This window comes from Sebastes umbrosus, chromosome 9, assembly GCF_015220745.1.
Source record: "Sebastes umbrosus isolate fSebUmb1 chromosome 9, fSebUmb1.pri, whole genome shotgun sequence".
Classification (NCBI taxonomy): Eukaryota; Metazoa; Chordata; class Actinopteri; order Perciformes; family Sebastidae; genus Sebastes; species Sebastes umbrosus.
Window position 1 is genome coordinate 6,633,483 of NC_051277.1, and position 18,833 is coordinate 6,652,315.

At 39.5% G+C, this 18,833-nt stretch overlaps 1 protein-coding gene across 3 annotated transcripts in view; it reads left to right on the forward strand.

Moving 5' to 3' along the window:
• The window catches only part of LOC119494118 (ecto-NOX disulfide-thiol exchanger 2-like), a 200,831-nt gene that overhangs the window by 163,317 nt on the left and 18,681 nt on the right, over positions 1 to 18,833 (forward strand). For all 3 annotated transcript variants that reach the window (XM_037779745.1, XM_037779747.1, XM_037779746.1), the window contains 3 exons: positions 6,224 to 6,330; positions 8,606 to 8,726; positions 14,476 to 14,663. In XM_037779745.1, coding sequence (XP_037635673.1) covers positions 6,224 to 6,330; positions 8,606 to 8,726; positions 14,476 to 14,663 — 416 coding nt within the window. The remainder of the gene's footprint in view (positions 1 to 6,223; positions 6,331 to 8,605; positions 8,727 to 14,475; positions 14,664 to 18,833) is intronic.

Consider the following 18,833-nt stretch of genomic DNA (forward strand, 5'->3'; position numbering starts at 1 on the left):
GATCGCTCTCTCTGTGTTGCTTCACCACTCTAGTTTTACCCCGACATCGGTCACATTCCTGTTTTGCAAGACGGGCTTCCCTTGATACAACTTTGTTTTTTTGTGCTTCCGTGGAGTTTGTGTTGGGGTCTGAGTGGTGGTGCAGATCGCTTTCTGTTGTCCCCAGAGCCTGGCAACTACCAACAACACCGTGCTATGATAGAGTTAGAGTAGAACACCTGGTGGTATTGATAAGTAAGAAGGTAGGTGTTGTTACTCGGATTGTAACCCTCCCAAGTCCCGGAGCTCTCTCCATCGAGTGAATAGAGAGGAAAAGTCCCACCCCGTCCGATGGACCACCGTGGGACCTTATTTCGGCAAAAATATGAACGGTAATCAACAGCGAGACACAAATATTTTTTTGATCCCGTTTGAATTTGCCATGAATCACACAATATGATATTTGTCAATTTAAAACATAATTTTGCAAGTCAAGAAAGTCGTAGTTTGTTGTAACACTGTTGAAGTTTAAGACGTGAAAATACGTAATTAGAAAGACGACACACCCAAAAGTCGCTTAAGTGACGTCACTCTCTCTCTGAAGCTTCAATGCCGATGTGTGTTTTGTACTGGGATGTATTCACACCAGCAACGGGCTCGTCCTATCTCTACCCAGCTGATAAAAAGACCAGGAGTCAAGTAAAACTTTTGATCCGCTATGGAAATGTGTAGAGCTGTGACGATTAATCAATTAATTGCCAACTATTTTAATAATTGAATAATCAATTTGAGAATTTTTTTTTTTTTTAAAGGAAAAAATCTCTGATTCCAGCTTCTTAAATGTGAATATTTTCTTGTTTCTTTACTCCTCTATGACAGTAAACTGAATATCTTTAAGTTGTGGACAAAACAAGCCATTTGAGGACGTCATCTTGGGCTTTGGAAAACACTGATCAACATTTTTTACCATTTTCTGACATTTTATAGAGCAAACAACTTATCGATTAATCAAGAAAATAATCGTTAGTTGCAGCCCTAGAAATGTGAAATGCTGACCAGACCAAAGCCGCATCCACTAGACATCTGGGGTTGCATACTATAGTTTAATTTATTGTATAAACTCTGTGTAGATGTCATGCACCCTGTGCTGCAGAGGCTAGCTTTGTGCAGATGTTACACATATTCCTTAAAATGTAACTGAATGTTACGGACCACCTACCAGGTAGACTGAGTCGGATTTCCACCATTACTTGGTTAGCTGACATTTCATGCCCCCAAAATCAGGAAAAGCAAGCATTATCCATCAAAGGACTCCTATATATTGGCACCACCATTAGGCTGTCCCAGACCTGCCACTGCTTCTAAGGCATTCCTCCATTTGATAAAGCGCTGACTTCCCATTTCACACCTGTTTCTGCTAACTGGTCAGGGAATACGAGACCTTATGGTTGTGTCCCTGTTAGCAAGGAAAATGAAAAACCTGACCAGGAGTATTGCTACTACCACAGGATGTGTCGTGGCCCTAACCACAGCTAGTTTCTGACATGGCTTGCTAGGCTTGACTGCCTTCCATCAAAAACATAGGGGAGGTCTCCTGAGTGCTTCGCTCTCACCAGAGGGATTGTTTCACCACTCAGTGCTTCCAGAGAGGAGGAGGAAAAGGCCCATTTAAAGTCTGCCTCTGTTTTCTGAGTTTTCCACGCATCTTTCATCCGTGGAAGAAAGGATGCTCTGTAGTTGGGCCGGCAAGACCAAGGCATATCTCACCAGTATGGTTTGGCACTAGTACTGTATAAATATACTGGGAATCTGAAATTTAGTCAATTTGTTGCAGTTGGATTTTTGTTTTTTCTGCCAATTTTTTGGCCACTTAAAAATTCTTAATGCCTTTATATCTTCTGACTCTCGCCAAGAGTCCTACTTCAGTAGTTTTGTCAATTCTGATTTATAGGATGGACTATTTTCCTGAGCAAATCCTCCTTTTGTCTCTTACCATACTTGCAGTGGACTAGTTCCAGGCTATGTAGACAATGAGAGATATGAGATTTTGATTTTCTACTTGCCAATTGATTGATCTGTACTTCCTACATTGGTCTATATTGCTTCTACTAGCTTAACAACCTCCTGCGATCATTTTCATTTCACTTTTTCAGCCTGTGCAGTAGAGACACAGACATCCTAATGCTGTGAAAATATGTGCGATAAACAATGTTGTAAAAAAAAAATACAGTATAAAGTGATACTGTCAATAGCCTTGCCATAAATTCTACTAATGTTTATGCTGGCGGCGGGCCCAGCCGCTCCTTTGTTTTTCAGAGATTGTAGCGCGCTCAGTCTTAAAGTGAAATACTGATATCATATGACTAGAAAACCTACGGAATTGATTGTTCCCAAACAATGTCATGTGAGTTTTTTGGAAAGAATGCTAAAAAACGCTCCGAAGTGGCTTGGCCATATGTGAATGAAAATACTGAGATGAACAGAGTGAAAACTGTATCTTATTAGATAAAACAGATGTTGACATTCTGCATAATTTGTAGTTGAAGAAAGGTAATAAATTGCAATTCACAATACTCAGCATATCGCAAAATGTTTAAAATCCCAATAAGACCGTTTCATGACTTAATTATCATGATAATATCATACGCTAAGGGGCGTGATGCCAAGGCGGCGGTATGTGACGAGTTGGGATGAGAATCTGTTGATCAAAACAATAAAAAATTAATAGATACATACTTACATCTTCCATATAGCTGGAGCACTGACGTTTAACTATGTGTTCCCATAGAAACACACATTTTGATATTTTTAATTATGAAACACATTCAAACACAGAACATGAATACTGCCAGTGATTATAGAGACAAAGTAGTATCCTGCTCTGGTCCACCATTCCCCATTGACCAATGATACTGAAGTAGTCTGGGAATAAATGCATTATTAATACAACTTATATACACACATTTTTCTAAGGCTTAACTGAAGTGTCCAATATAAGAGCCTTTATATACACCCACAACATAAAGGCGGACGCCTTGGACTGAAATGGTATTATCAATATACCATAATGTTGCTCGGAGCTGATGCAGATTTAACCCTGACCATTTCAGTCGTAGACAGGATGCAAGTGTGTGATGGTGGCAAGATGCAGCAAGGCTTTTATAATGTTACTGCATTGAGTGATGGAGGGAATCTATTCAGATGAAATGCTGAGTTCAGTGTCTTCAGCTGTAGTCTCACAATATAACCTCCAAAGCACCACGATGGTCTCTCCAGAGGAGGAAGGAAGGCAGCTGGTCAGGAAAAATATAAGAGTGGATCTTGTCATCTTATGAATGCTTCAGTACTTATGATTCTAAATTAATACCTACTGGCTTTGCTTGGGTTTCTTTAAAAGGACTTTTACGCTGAAAACACAGTTCATCACAGATAGGAGAATGACTTACATAATTACAGATCTATGAAATAATTGGTGTAACTGAAATAATAAGAAAAGAACTGACTTTATTTACTGTATATGAAGGTATGTATTTTCATTGACTTTGGTCTACGCAACACATTCTCACTCCCTACTCGTTAAATACCGCCGCTTGGTCAGTGTCCTTTCAAAATAAACTTCCGTTTTCACAGGAAGTTAGGTTTAGGCAACACAACCACTTAGTTAGGGTTAGGAAACAGTCGTGGTAACTTCACATAACTAGCAACTGACATGACTCACGGGAGTGACGATACTAACGACTCACGGGACTCACAGGACTGACGATACTAACGATTCACATGGCTCACCGGACTGACGATACTAAAGGACTCACATGGCTCACGGGACTGACGATAATAACGACTCACATGACTCACGGGACTCACAGGACTGACGATACTAAAGGACTCATGTGACCAGCGACTCACATGGCTCACGGGACTGACGATAATAACGACTCACGTGACTAACGGGACTCACGGGACTGACAATACAAACGATTCATGTGACTAGCGACTGACGTGACTCAACGGACTGACGATACTAAATGACTCATGTAACTAGCGACTGACATATCTCACGGGACTGACGATACCAACGACTAACGTGGCTCACGTGACCGACTATACTGACGAGTCACGTGACTAATGACTGATGTGTCAAAATAAAGTTACTTTTAGTTTCACATGGGACACGAACATCGGTCTCCTGCTTGAAAGTCTTGTGTTTGTTTGACCCATCCCATGTCTTAAATGTCTAGGCACATGTCTTATGATATGTTTCATCTGTCTCATCTGAGCTGCATTTCTCCTTTGAGCAAACAACAGTCGATGTTGGCTTTTTGTTGCCTTCTTGTATATGACAAACAATACCAATCAAATGCACATTTGTCTCTGTGAGTATTGTTGCAGAAAGAGATGACTGAGACTTTAAGTGGCTCCCAACTGCAATATAATTTCATGTTTGGCTGGTAAACATTTTGAACATTATGTCTTATATCTCAAATGACTCTCGAAATTAGAACCAGGTTTTCTATAAACCCTATTGCTTTCTGTCACACAGAGGATGTTGTTCTTTGGTTAAAAGTTTTCTCCTTTGCCTTAGGGAAGACAATAAACATGAAAGTTTTTTTGTTGTTTTCTTTCATTTGCTTTTAAGTCAACCTGCCATCTGCTAGTGCCAAAAACTCTGTAAGCTTTCATGCAATTTGCACTCAAAGAACAACATCCTATTTCCAATTTTAGTCTCTCTTCACACCATAGAACTGCAAATTTAGACTGATAAGAGATATAAAATGCAGTTTAGGGGCCAGTAGATGCTGCTAATGTTTTCATTGATGGTCTCATTAAGTTACAGTACACAATATTTAGAAATTGATGTGAAAGTATGGTTTATTATCTGAAAAAATTCTCTTCCAATAATACCGTTTCAATTTCAAGGACAGTTGCCAGTTTTAGCTCTTAGCATTATTCCTAAACAACCAGGGATCTCTCCTGGGCCCTACCATTAGAACCAATTTCACAAGAAAACAACCATTTCTGTGTCTCCAATAATGGCACCATTTTAAGTTAAGAGCTGTGTAGAAATCAGTTGGACAGAGTATTAATTATTGGTGTGTGCAGCCTAATTGCTGAGGAGAATCTTTATGTCAGTAGATGAACAGTGAAACATGTTTACTTCTCCTCTCCTTGCATTAATAACTCAGTCATCTTTAAATCATATAATATCATTAAGAACCAAAGAATCCTGCACACAGTTTCTTCACAGTCAAGAGTTTTTGATCCTACGCACCTGTCAAGGCGACTTTTCCAATGTGGGAACTTTGCTGTAATAATATGATCAAAAGCACACGCACTAAAACTGATCAAGACAAGATGAGGGGAAATATATTTGAGTATAACTTTGAAGGAGTTTACAACGTGGTCTTTTTATGATCAAATAAGTTTGAAATGCACTAAAAATGTGTTTCAATGTTACCCTCTTGTGTCCAGCCCAGTCGCACGGCAGTTTGTGAAATAATCCCAAAATTTAAAGTTTTGATTTGTGTCAATTCAAACAATTGAATTGAAACAATTCATATGTAATCCACATAATGTGAACCGAGAAGTATCAAGAGCGGCAAACACCACATAGGGAGGAGGTCGGTGGACGGGTGGTGAAAAAAACACAGGATTTTCGCCCAGGAGACCGGTGTTTTGAGTCCTGTGTGAAACCACAAATCAAGGTTGATTTATTTGTCATGTAACTTCTGTACCTAAATTACAGCACTTCTGGAGTTATTTTAACCCAAACCAAGATCTTTTCCTAAACCTAACTAAGTTGTTTTGTTGCCTAAGCCTTGCCAAGTCAATCTATATTTAATCCTAACTAAGTAGTTTTATTTTGAAAAGACTGGAGCGGAAATTGACACGTGCATCAAGTGTTGCTGAACGTTCGCAAGAAAATACACAAAAAATATGTTGTTGAAAGTCGTGCTGAGCAAAAAGGAAAAAAGGGAAATTCGTGTCTATGTACACAAATCAAATAGATTAAATTTTGTGACTATTTCGCGAACTGCAGTGAGACTGTGTTGCTGTGTCATGTGTCTATATATATATATATTTGTAAATTGTGACAAAAAAATCCATTAATATTTGACACAGGTCTGAAACATATACATGCTTTAGACACACAGCTCTTTTATCCTCAGCTTACCTAATTGTTCTTTCCTCTTTCTTTCTCTTTCTTTCACCTGCCCTACATCTACACAATTCTTCCTCACCACAGTTGAAGAGATCGTGTCTGTCTTCCACGCTGCTTCCAAACAAAAGGCATGGGACCATTTCTCAAAAGCTCAGCGGAAAAACCTGGACGTTTGGCGCACGCAGGTTGAGGTTGGTATTTTAATTTTCCTTAATTTTTTATCGCTGCATCTAGAAGTACATTATGTATTTAGCTGTTTGTGGTTTTACAAAGGATTCATTCCTGTAGCACTCTATTAGGACGATGGTTTGGATGATCAATATTAGGATGATAGTTAAGTAGAGTTATAAACACTCAACATTTTAACAATATAATTGCCTATATCCAAAAATTAAATAAAAACCTGTTAATTTTTCCACTGTCTACCGAATTAATTATAGAAACCCCATTTACACTTAATATTGCACGTGACCAGACTCAGGATTTCTCACATGAATAGGGAATAAGCATGACGATGAAAGGTGTAAATGAAATCACATCACACTGCAGGCAGAATCAAGAAGAATTTATTTATAACGGGTGTAAATGGAAAAGGCCAATGATCGTGTGTCATTATCCAGATAACAGATCGCGTGTTAATACCAGTGTTGAGTTTGGGGTATAAACAGCAAGCACTCACAGAAACACTGCGTAAAATGTGTTATATCCACACACGAAAAACACACGTCATTGAACATCAAGCTTTGTCACAGCACGGAGCCGAAACATTTTACTCTGCTGAATGTCAATGAGGCCTGTTCTTTGTGAATATTCATGTACAGTATCAAAAGAGAATAGCGTTCGTTCTGCTCCATCCCCCCGCAGAACTATGAAAATGCTAATACGTTTCCAGAAATAGATCATGACATTAACAAGCATTCAGAACCGCTGCTGGGAGCTGTCCACATTAGACTGTTGATACATTAATCACACTTTACACTTTAACCTGCGAATATTGATTTGCTGTTAGGCGGAGCACCATGCCTCCAAACATTGTTGTTAACTCCCCAGTGTAATGACAGTAGCCTTCGCATCACAAGTTTGAGCGCGCAGGGCGAATGTATGTTCAGATCCCGATGTTTGTTACTGCTGCTGTTTGAAAAGCCTCTCGTGCTCAACACAAGTGTAAATCAGCTCCTGAATTATTCTCTGTGCCTCAGTCAGTCAGGCTGGTTGCTGTTTCCATCACTGTATCTGTAATAAGACAAACTGCCTCGCCATCTGTACACCAGGCAGCACAATATGGCTATAACTCTATAACTACATTATGTATGACACGATTTATTGATTTTTTTTATCTACCTAAATGAAGCAAATCAAAATCCAATGAGTCACTAAGTTATTTCTCTTCTTTTCCCCCTCTGTGTTCTGTGCCATTTATGCATACGGTTTTCTTTGAATTAAAAAGTAGCTCTACAGAGACGACTCTTTTTTATTCTCCATATCAAACATTTACGCTTTCTTACATCAAGTAGAATGACCGCTGAGAATCTTAGTGTTATATTAATGTAGAGGCTTCTGCCGCGGAGGAAATCATCTGCACAGACAAAACGTCACATCCCTTCTGGCTCTCTCTAAGGTGAAGCCTGTTATGTCAATTAAGGGACACCAGTTTTCCCGCCCCTTTGACATGGCACAGGAAATTGAAGTGGACAAATTGAAAAGAAGATGTTTGAGGAAAACAAATGGCATTTTTGTTTTGTTACTCTACCCTTGAGTTTGCTTGGAATATGTCTGAATTTGTATCTAACAAACAGGTTATTTTTTATCTTTGGATCATTCTTATATTGCATTTTAGTGGATTCTTGGTGTTAACAGCAAGATGTCAGATTCATGACGGATTACACTGCTCTCTGATCTTTAGTTCTTTAACATGCTCAATAGCCTGTTTTAATCCCGCTCTCTTTTATCTGTTCCATACTTTCACACTACATTAACCAGGGAAGAAAGGCCTTGTGCCCTACAATGTGATAATAGAACAGATGCACGCTCATTTTATGTGTGTGTGCGCGTGCATTGTATGACAATAATAGTAAGGTAGGAGGTCAACAGGACAATATAATCTGTCTGCAGGTCAAAGTGTATCAGACTAACCTTGTCAGGTCAAAGTATTTTCACATTATTTTATCATATAAACCGAATAAACACTTCAGGCGTTCATATTTTTCACTCCTTGGTGGCTCAAATGTGAGTTTCAGTGGGTGACGTGTTACCCTGTTGCCACTTCCCACCTCTGACAAATGCAACATATGTGCGTAGGATGGTGTCATTCGCTCCACCTTGTCCAGATGTGTGTGTATATTTAAATGCTACATGTTTGTCTGGCACCTGTTACCCTTGAGCTGAAACCCCGAAGACACTAAACAGATGGATGTGTGTGTGTGTTTTGCATAGATATTTACTTGCTTCTGTTTTTGTGTTTTACAGAAGATTAGAAACATGCACAACGAGCAGCTGATGGGCATCAGGGGGGAAGAGGAGATGGAGATGTCTGACGATGACATGGAGGACTCCTCCGCTACCAACAGCAAAGACTCGGAGGACTCAGGTAAAACATATTTGGACTTATACTAAACAGTGTACAGGTGCTAAATGATGTGGCTACTTTGCCACGAGGATACTGTCCCATACTAGGTAAATGCAGGCATACGGGTATACCCACCTCTTTTTCTGGCAGTTTACAGTATACCCATCTATCAGCCAAAAAGCCACTGGAATATATAGGAGAGTATATTACCCACTTCCTCTTCGGTTATCTACCCATCTACCTAGTAGTACACCCACCTCATCAATGACCACTACACCACTGATCTTACCGGCAAATACTGTACATGTCACCTGTGTTTGGCTGTGTTTAAGAGTATAATCTGTACAATAACAAAAAAAATGTGAGACAATAGTGGCCATTCAACACCACACTCAAAAATCCAGCGATTTTAGTTTGCATGTTTTGAATGCGTGAAAGAACTATGTACTCAAAACACAATTTGATGGATTTTTATTTATGAGTTATCAGACAAAGAAAACAAAAAATATCCAAAGGATAGCAAGTTAAAGTGAAAACACTTATTTCCAACATGGTCCAAAGATTTTAGAAGACAAAGAAAACACAATGAAGCACGAGACATTTGACATGAAAACTAAACAAAAACAATCCTGAAATCAGAAATCACGTCACCACAATTCAAGAAAAACACCAAATAACAGCTAAAATAACAATGTCGTTGCAAATTTCACTATAAATCTGTAACCGTGTTTCCACAGAAAAGCCTTAACCTGATTCTGTAAGCCCCTCTCATTATTTAAAGTTGGGCTGTCAATCGATTAAAACATTTAATCACGATTAATCGCATGATTGTCCATAAGTGCAAATTAATCACATATTTTTTTTTTGTTTCAAAATGTACCTTTAAGAGAGACTTGACTATGACTTGCCCCCAAACTGCATGTGATTATCATAAAGTGGGCATGTCTGTAAAGGGGAGACTCGTGGGTACCAATAGAACCCATTTTCAATCACATATCTTGAGGTCAGAGGTCAAGGGACCCCTTTGAAAATGGCCATGCCAGTTTTTCCTCGCCAAAATTTAGCGTAGGTTTGGAGCGTTAGTTAGCCTCCTTCGCAACAAGCTAGTATGACATGGTTGGTGCCGATGGATTCTTTAGGTTTTTTCTAGTTTCCTATGATACCATCTTCACTCTACCTTTAAAACTGAGCCCGTCGCGAGTTGCATTAATACGTTGAAGAAATTAGTGGCGTTATTGTGTCATCACCATCATTTGATTCTCCTCTCTGGAGCACAGTGTTAGTCTCTTGCAATTTTTCAATGTGGTCACGTAAGTAATTCTGGTAAATGTAGGAAATCACTTAGCATAGTAGCTGTAGACAAAATGGGGTCAATCAAATTGGTTGCACAAAAAATAAAATAGCATTACAACTGTTTGTCACAAAGGAGTCCCTGGAAACCACAAAAAAACATCCTTGAATCTTAAATCACGCACACGAGCACAGAGAGAGAATCTGAGCAGCGTTATCTCTGAAAAGAACCTGTAATCTGATATTAGAGACACAATAAGAGGTTTTAAGAAAAAGCTGTGCAGAACAGGAAATAGAGCTAATCTTTTGAAATCTCTTTTCTGAAGGAAAGTCGCGCCCTTTAGGCTTCATATCGGGAGATGCTTTGTTATTATTATTATTATTATTATTATTATTACTGCAGTGAATCCCTGCGATGATAAATCTGATATGCGACCAGCAAAAAAACACCTGTGAAATTAAGCGGGGAATAAGACGAGCATTGCTGAAGCAACCTCTAATGAAAATGTGTCATATTGGGGGCGTACTTTATGGAATTTGATGAATTATGTAGCTGGGCATTCAGTTCACAGTGAGCACACAGACACGTAAGCACAAAGAAGCTGAAGGAGAAATCTCACATCTCAAGCTATGGCTGAGGGTTTTCTGTCCCAACACACAGATTAATGGGAGAATAAACTGTTGTTATTCTCCCAGCGCGGGTGCGCGTATGTGTGTGCATGCGTGCCTGCAGGTGCGTGTGTTTGTTAGTGTTGATAACAGAGCAAACACAGGGGAAATTGGACAGAATCTGGCCAAACTGCTGGCTTTCCTTGGGCAGCAAGTTAATAAGACTTTATAATCAATGCTCTCCTCACCCCATCCCTGCCTCACTGAATACTGCAGACAAGCTGGGGTCTGTATATCCATCTGTATATCAGCATTAACTGGTAATTTAATCACGTTTCCACACATAGCTTGATAAGAATGAAAATAAATTCCTTTCTAAGTATTTCTCAACACACAAAAACATATATAGACATTATGAGACACTGGGATGTTAATGTGATTCACATGTTAATCTTACAGGTGAAATTGAACACAATTCAGGATATTGTTACGTCTAATCTATATCATCATTTCAGTACCATTCTAAATGAAATGTTAGACTATTATTAGACTTATTATTATTGGATGTCTTTCTGATTTGACTGACAGTCAATGCAACAGCAGGCTCACATTGAAAATAACTAGATTCATAACAGGGAATGTGAATGATGTTCTTTCATCCCTCTCTTCACCATCTGAAGGAATGGATTTGTAGTAGATTTTTCAGTTTAGTTTATTGCGATGCTGGAAGGAATGAGCCTTATTCAAACAACCGCCTTAATCCTCTTGTCACTTTTGTTCTAGTGGAATTATCCTCAAAATAAAACAACCAGGAGTTCATGAAATATGCATTTATTCACTCTGTGCATCTTCACTGATTTTCATTCAACACTCTGGCAAACCCACAAGTGGTAGAGACGCAAGTAGAAAAACCTTAATATAAAACAAAGCAAACGTTACTGATGCTGCCGTTGGCATCAACGAGAAAAACAAACTGTAATACGGAAGAACTAAGTTTGACTTAAAGGTCTCGTAATGTAAAAAGTGAGATTTTCATTTCTTTTTTGTTATAAAGCAGGTTTAAGTTACTTTATAACTACTGTGTAAAGTATTGAAACGCTCAGTCCACGGAGAAATACACACAGCATGTATTTAGAAACTGTGCTTTTAAAGGAATCGCCACGATGTCACAAATCTACAATATTTAGACCATTTCACAGTTTTAAACATAAATATTGTAAATGTGTCCCAGTTTTTTTCTGGTTGCAGAGTATGTGAATGACCTCAGCTGACAGGAAGTGAACATGGACCCAAGCTGTTGCCTAGCAACGCAATTCCATTGCAATGCGCTAAAATGGAGCGTTTCAGACAGAGGGTAAATACAGATATATTCAGGCAGACAGTATGAGGAAAATAAAGTTGTTTTTCCCTTACAGCATGTGAATATGTTCTTGTAGAAACATAAAATACATAAATATTTATTATATGAAATAAAAGTATGAACCTGAAAATGAGCCTGATGTGGGACCTTTAAAGTTTAGTAAAAACAATTAGGATAAAACTTAGAAATAATGTAGGTTGTTTGCTACAGGTGGACATCATGGCACCGGCAAGCTCTCGAGCTAAACCCACACGGATAAATAGATTATGGGAAAGACTGTGTTGTCACCAGGAAGTTGATTTGATTCAAGCAGCAGCTGGAAAGCTCAGACTGATGATGTAATGGCGTTGATTTTAACTGTAGCACCTGCGTACAAGAGCTTTAAGGCGCCAGTATGCGCCATCAAAACATCAGAGGTCAAACAGCTTAAGAAACCCCCCGTTATCCCCAAGTCATTGTTTTACAAGTCAGTTTAGTAAATCTCAAGTCTTTGCACTGAGTCAAGTCCCAAGTCCTAAACTTTGAGTTTTCAGTCCTAAACAATTCCTAATGCGCTCTTCACCAAATGTTATGCCATTTACGTCTCCGTCTGTAATTTTCAACCCACACGTTTTGCATACTGAAATTTGTTTTTTGTTAACCACGGCGTAGTTTTTGTTCACAAACAAAATGATATTTGGTATCATTTTTTCTAACTGGCGCTGGCGCAACGCATGTTAGTTCTTCATGGTTTTCTCCTGCAACTTGATTGGATGCTGTCGGATTGGATCAAACAAAGTGGATCTGGGGAAGTCAGTGTCAACTTGCTGGGAATAAATAGCATTAACGTTACTTGATTCAGGAAATTAAAAGGACTGTTTGTAACTTCCTAAACGTATAAATCAATCCGGGTCGGTGTCCCATGAGCGCTCGCGTGTGGCTACGCTGTTCAGACTCAGACTCCAACACAAACTACACGGAAGCACCAAAACCACAAAGTTATATCTAGTGAAACCCGTCTGTTAAACAGTGTTGGTCGCGGTCGGAGGACGCGGGGGAGACCGTAGCTTTAGTCTCGAGGGCCGGAGTCTCTGCTGTACTCTGCTCCTCTGCCTGCCTGCCTTCACTCACACACCGTGCTCGTTCTCGCTATTTTGCTCCACTCTCACGTGCATGTGCGCTCACTACACACTGCAGGAGAGTTAGTAGCTCTGAGAATATCTAGTGAATGTACAGTGGACGTTTGTGCAGAAATAACTGCTGCAGCTCCTCCAGACCAACAGAGGTTTCCCGTGTCTTGTGAAGTGACGGGGCTCCGCAGCGAGAAACGTTATCGTCTCTGACCAAAATTCCGGTGTCTCCCCTGTTCCCTCCGGCCGCGGTCGGGAGGCTGAGGCAGGAAAAGCCAACACTACCCAGCCCTAATATCCACCATGTACCCGTTTATCCACCAGCACACAGATATATGAGGTTTAAGGCTTCATCAGGAGTGTTAAAACACAGAGACAACCTGAAGCTATGAGACAATAGTTCATTAGACTTCCATTCAGTCAGTGGGTAAGGTCACCAAGGTCACCAGTGCAACATGCATCTTGTAAAATATTAAAGGATTGCCTGAAGCAGACGTGATATAACCCCGACCGTTGGATAATCTTTGACATGAAATTAATCAAATGTCCCGTACATATTGTATGAGCCAACCGATTTTGCCGATTGCAGGATATTATTTGGGAGCGTATTAGACGTTCAAACCTCTATTTGTGAGCGTCCTGAAAAATCTGATTTTGGGCATTCATTAATATATTTGCGGTGGATTTCAGATCGAAATCAGTAAATCGGTTTTAATCTGCTTTCAGTCACGCTGAGGTCAGAGTGAATTCAATTTCTTCAGGAAAGTTAATAGGAGGAAAGAAAGAACGAACAGAAAAGAAAAGGAGGAGAATCCTATTGAAGTCAGAAGCCTGTTTAGAGATAAAAGGCACTTTTGCCATTTTTCAAAAGGGATTGTATTTTAGTGCCTGCATGGGAACATCATTTCTTAAACGCTCTCATACTCTGCATTTGGTTCACAAATGTAAAAGGAGGAGAATGATTCTCTGTCTAGAAGTCTCTGGAGGGTTTCTCTACACTTTTCCTGTTAGTGAGATTAAACTGAATTAATTTTGCGGCAGCGTTTTGAAAAATGTCATGGTATTTTTAAAGCTTTCTGGTATGAGGTAAAAGAATAAAGACACATAATGATGTTATTTACAGTATGAAGTCGTGGATACGTGCGTATTAAGTAAGGTTGACAGATGCTTCTATTATTATATTCAAATTACCGGTTGACTATTTGTGATAATGAATCTCACATTTGACAGAAGTTAGGTATGTTTTTTCAGTGAGTTAAGTAGTATTCACGATTATATAACGACAGTTTGTAATTAAGTTACAGAATTAAGACACATCCGGAACTAGACCAATTAAATCCTTTCCTAGGCCGTCTAATAATGTGTCTTTGTGTGTGTGTTTGTGCACCGTATGAATCTGTAGGTGTTTCCCAAGCAGAAGCCTTAAAGGAGGAGAACGACTCGCTGCGCTGCCAGCTGGACGCCTACAGGAACGAGGTGGAGCTGCTCAAACAGGAACAAGGAAAGAACCAACCGATCGGCAGCGAGGAGGACAACACACACTCTCAGCAGCTCAGCTTCCTGCAGCAGGCTCTGCAGGGCATGCAGAAGGTAACGTGTCCTATAGAAACATACTAGAGACGCCTCATACTGTACATCAGGAAGGAAGTAATAATGAATGCAAAAGACATACAGATCATGCAAAGTATTTATGTAAGGGTGTTGCTGTCTTGCATCGCCCTGAAGGGGTTTATTTCACAACAATGACCGGCTCGTGTACATTATGCCGCTTATTACACAGCTACTTACTTAACAAATTAATAATTTAAGACAAAAACGGTCCGCCAGAGTCCGACATCAAATCTGCGCCCATAGCAACGGTCAGAATGCTGTGATTGACCAATCAGAAACGAGTATTCAACAAAGCTGTGTGATAATAATGATATTCGGGGATACAACGATTACATTACTTGCGCACTGCCGCCACCGTCGTTTTGCTGTTAGTTCAGAAATAAAACCCATGTAGCTCATTGTTGTATATCAGCGCCGTGTTATTGATACATAGTCGGACGCAAACGCTACAAACAAAGTGAAAGTGTCTGCTCTGTACGGCAGGAGTCAGAATTCACACACACGGGACGAGAGAGAGTTGACAGACAAGACGATGGCGGAGGATTTGGTGTTTAATCGAAAAAGTAAAAGCGCCTTTTTGGCAATATTTCGCATTTAAACTCAATGCTATAAGGGATTCACGATGTTATTGAGGCAATCGGCGTGCGGAGGACGGAGCGGTCACAGCCGCAGCAGTGCCAGTTGGAAACCTGCAGGCCCGTAGTGAAAGCTCCATGCAGACACGCAGCCATCCAACATTAAAGATCAAAGTAAGCGCTCTACAACACATCTTCTCTGGTAAAATATCCAGTGTAATCGGTAACACTGGTGTTGTCACAAGTTTATTAAACGGTGGGAAATATTTCCTCACCGTGACATCCGTACTCACATCATCTCAGTAGATGCATCCTGTGATTCAACCAAACAGACGACTTCAGTCAGTTGTTTTGACACATGCAATAAGTTTAAAATGAGCAGTATATTATTGGGTAATATGAATCCAAATAGAATAAATGTCAGTATCTAAAACAAAATCAATACATTCATAATCTCCACGCTGCAAAAACAATATCCACCTGAATAAGCTGTTGAGTATTGCACTTGAGTTGCTGTTTTTTTCCATCCAAAACAAGCAGCAGATATCATTTGTTTCCTGTATTTTCTCGCTACCAGAATAATACCAGATCACTTGACTATTTATTCCAAAACACTAATATATGAATATCCTCAATGGCTCAATCATACTTTTATTTATTATTCTCTTATTATTCCTTCTCAGGAAAAGAAGAAGCAAAACAATTTCAGTCACACAGGAGGTCTTAAGACAGGGCACGATAAAAACAAACCTCAGCCATTTTCTGTGTGGTTCCAATCAACATCAGAGTTCAGTGTTAATATTGCTGTTAAAGCAGCTTCGATCTTTGCGTTCCTGTTCTGTCCGTGACATTGTGAACTCACAGGGACTTTTTTCGTCTAAATAAGAGCAACTTTAATCACAGCTGATAGCAATCAGTGATTCAATCAAAGATCAGATCAGACTGTACTTCACGGCTCAGAGACAGTTGAGGTCATCTTCAGGGGCTGTGACTCTGCAAAAATTACCTGATTGTAGAGAAACAAGCCGAGGCATTCGCTTTCAGAGGAATCGGTCGACGTTGTCAGTGCACTTTAAAACTGGTATTAAAGCAGTTCACATTTAGAGCGGATGACCTCTCGAAGCTTTCTGTCCAGCAGCGTGAGGGATGTACAGGACTTGTTGAAGAAAAGTCTCTTTTTACTGATGAAGTTTATATTAGATTAACATTTTCAAGATGAGGAAGGAATTGTTCCCTGTGCAGGCAGTTCCAAAGTTAAGTTTGTCAAATTGGATATCAAAGATGTCAGGGGTCAGGGTTATAGTTACATACAGTAAGGTGATGAAACTTTTAACATTGTATGCCCCCTCGGTGTTTCTGCTGATGCTACACTGCTTGGCTTGGCTGCTTCCAGGTGTATGTAAAGGCCCTGCTCACCCACACAAGTGTTTTCATGTTTTCTGTCTGATTACACCTCTGCTTAGGTTGTTGTAGGGCTGCTGGGAAATATGTGTGAGGTTGCTAAGCGCCATGTACCAATTAGGATGATAAAGGCGTTAATTGTCCCGCCCTAACAGATACAACAAGATAACAGGAGAGTGAGATGACAGTCTGTTCACGGTGCCGTGAACAGTCCTGAGAAGCTCTGATCAGGTAGATTAAGTGGAAACACCTGTGTGGGTGGACAAGGACTGAGTGGGAGCTTTAAGGCTTGTCATGTTGTCATATATTTCCAGAAGGTTCAGCATTTAAGATGAGTTTAAACCCACACTATCCAAAACATGTCAGGTAGGTTCTGAAACTTTTTGCCTTTTCTGGTTCCAGTTTCTCCAATGTCAGGATTTGCTGGTTTCTCTGTTTACATCAACTGATACAACTGTTAGCTTGCAAACTGTTGCTTTTCTTTGTCATAAAGTATGTAAGTACTAGTTGGCAACCTGCAGAAGTGGCTTAAACTTGCATTCTTTCTAACAGCCAGCAGGGGGCGACTCCTCTGGTTGCAAAAAGAAGTCTGATTGTATAGAAGTCTATGAGAAAATGAGCCTACTTCTCACTTGATTTATTACCTCAGTAAACATTGGAAACATGAGTTTATGGTCTCAATCGCTAGTTTCAAGTCTTCTTCAATACAGCATGATGTTCATTTAGTAAATTATGGTCCCATTTAGAGTCAAATAGACCATAAAGCAGGGGATGCTTTTAGTCCGGTTGTTTGTGTTAGTTGGGTGAGTTGTTGTCATTGAACTTTAAACCTTTCACAGTGTGTTTTCAGTTCATGAAAGTTAATTATAATATTTTGGTCACCTAAAAATGTCTTATTCAGCGGTCGGTTGTACTGAGCTCCAACCTCTCGTGTCACTTCTGGTGGAAAAAAATCGACTGACGACGGAAAAAATTACTCGAGGCTTCAAATCGGCAGTCCACAAAACCAGTGGGTGACGTCACGTTGACTACGTCCACTTCTTATATACAGTCTACGGTTAGGACATTGAATATCTTTTGATTTTAGACTGTTATTCAGGCAAAATGAATATGTCGCCTTTGGCTCTGGGAAATTGTGATGTGACGTTTTTCTGAGACAAAACAATTAATTCATTAATTGAAATCATCAGATTCACTGATGTGAAAATAATCATTAGCTGCGGCCCCTCGTGTTAATGCGTGCTTGATTTTACCTCCATAAAGGTGTTTTTTTTTCCTTAAGCTATCATTTGATAAGCTGACTCCATAACACAACACTAACATATACTTTACACCCCGTGCTTTATAGTTATGTTTGTCCTTTGTACTACACCGCTTCAGTAAGTCATATATTTACTTTCACATACTACCATTGTGTCACCAGATCGGTCAGTTACATTTTCAGTTCATCTTTACAGCATTTACTTACAATAACACTTGTGTTACAAACACTTTTAATCCGATCCAGTGTGTAGCTGCAGGCATGTGTGTTTGCGGAGGGGTCGGGATGTGATGTGTTGTTGTTTAATTGAACAATAGAGTTTGGCATTTAGACAGAAATTACACCCTTTAAATGGCTAAAATGAAAAAGAAAACAGAGTGTATTTGTATCCTGGGGACCAGCATTGAGAACCACAGCTTATGGCTTTATTTAAAAGAATATCACCCTCAGGAACATTTAGTAATCCACTTAAAAAAAGAAAACACTTCCTCAGGCGGCAATCCACTTTTCTGATCACCTGCTGTGTTGTCAAATAGCCCCGGCTCGCAGTTATTCCTCCTTAAGTGAAGAGATAGAAAATAGAGGAGCTTTTCTCCACTTGGATCTCATTGGACAAAGTGCATTGTAATTACCTTCATGAAATGTGTCTCCAGCACGTATATGAAAACATCAGTAGATAATTTGAACACTTTGCTTCTGAAATTTCGTTTTTCCCTTCAAAAGGCTGAAGTATTATACATTTATCCTGCAGGAGAGAAAATGATGTTCACTTTGAAACATAAAAGACATTCATATTTTCTGCTAGAGCCTTTTTAACACATCACAAAATATACATTTAACATGTTTTGCTTCATCTAAATGATGCCAAAAGCTAAAAATGTTAACATTTTTAAGATTATATTTCCCTATGAA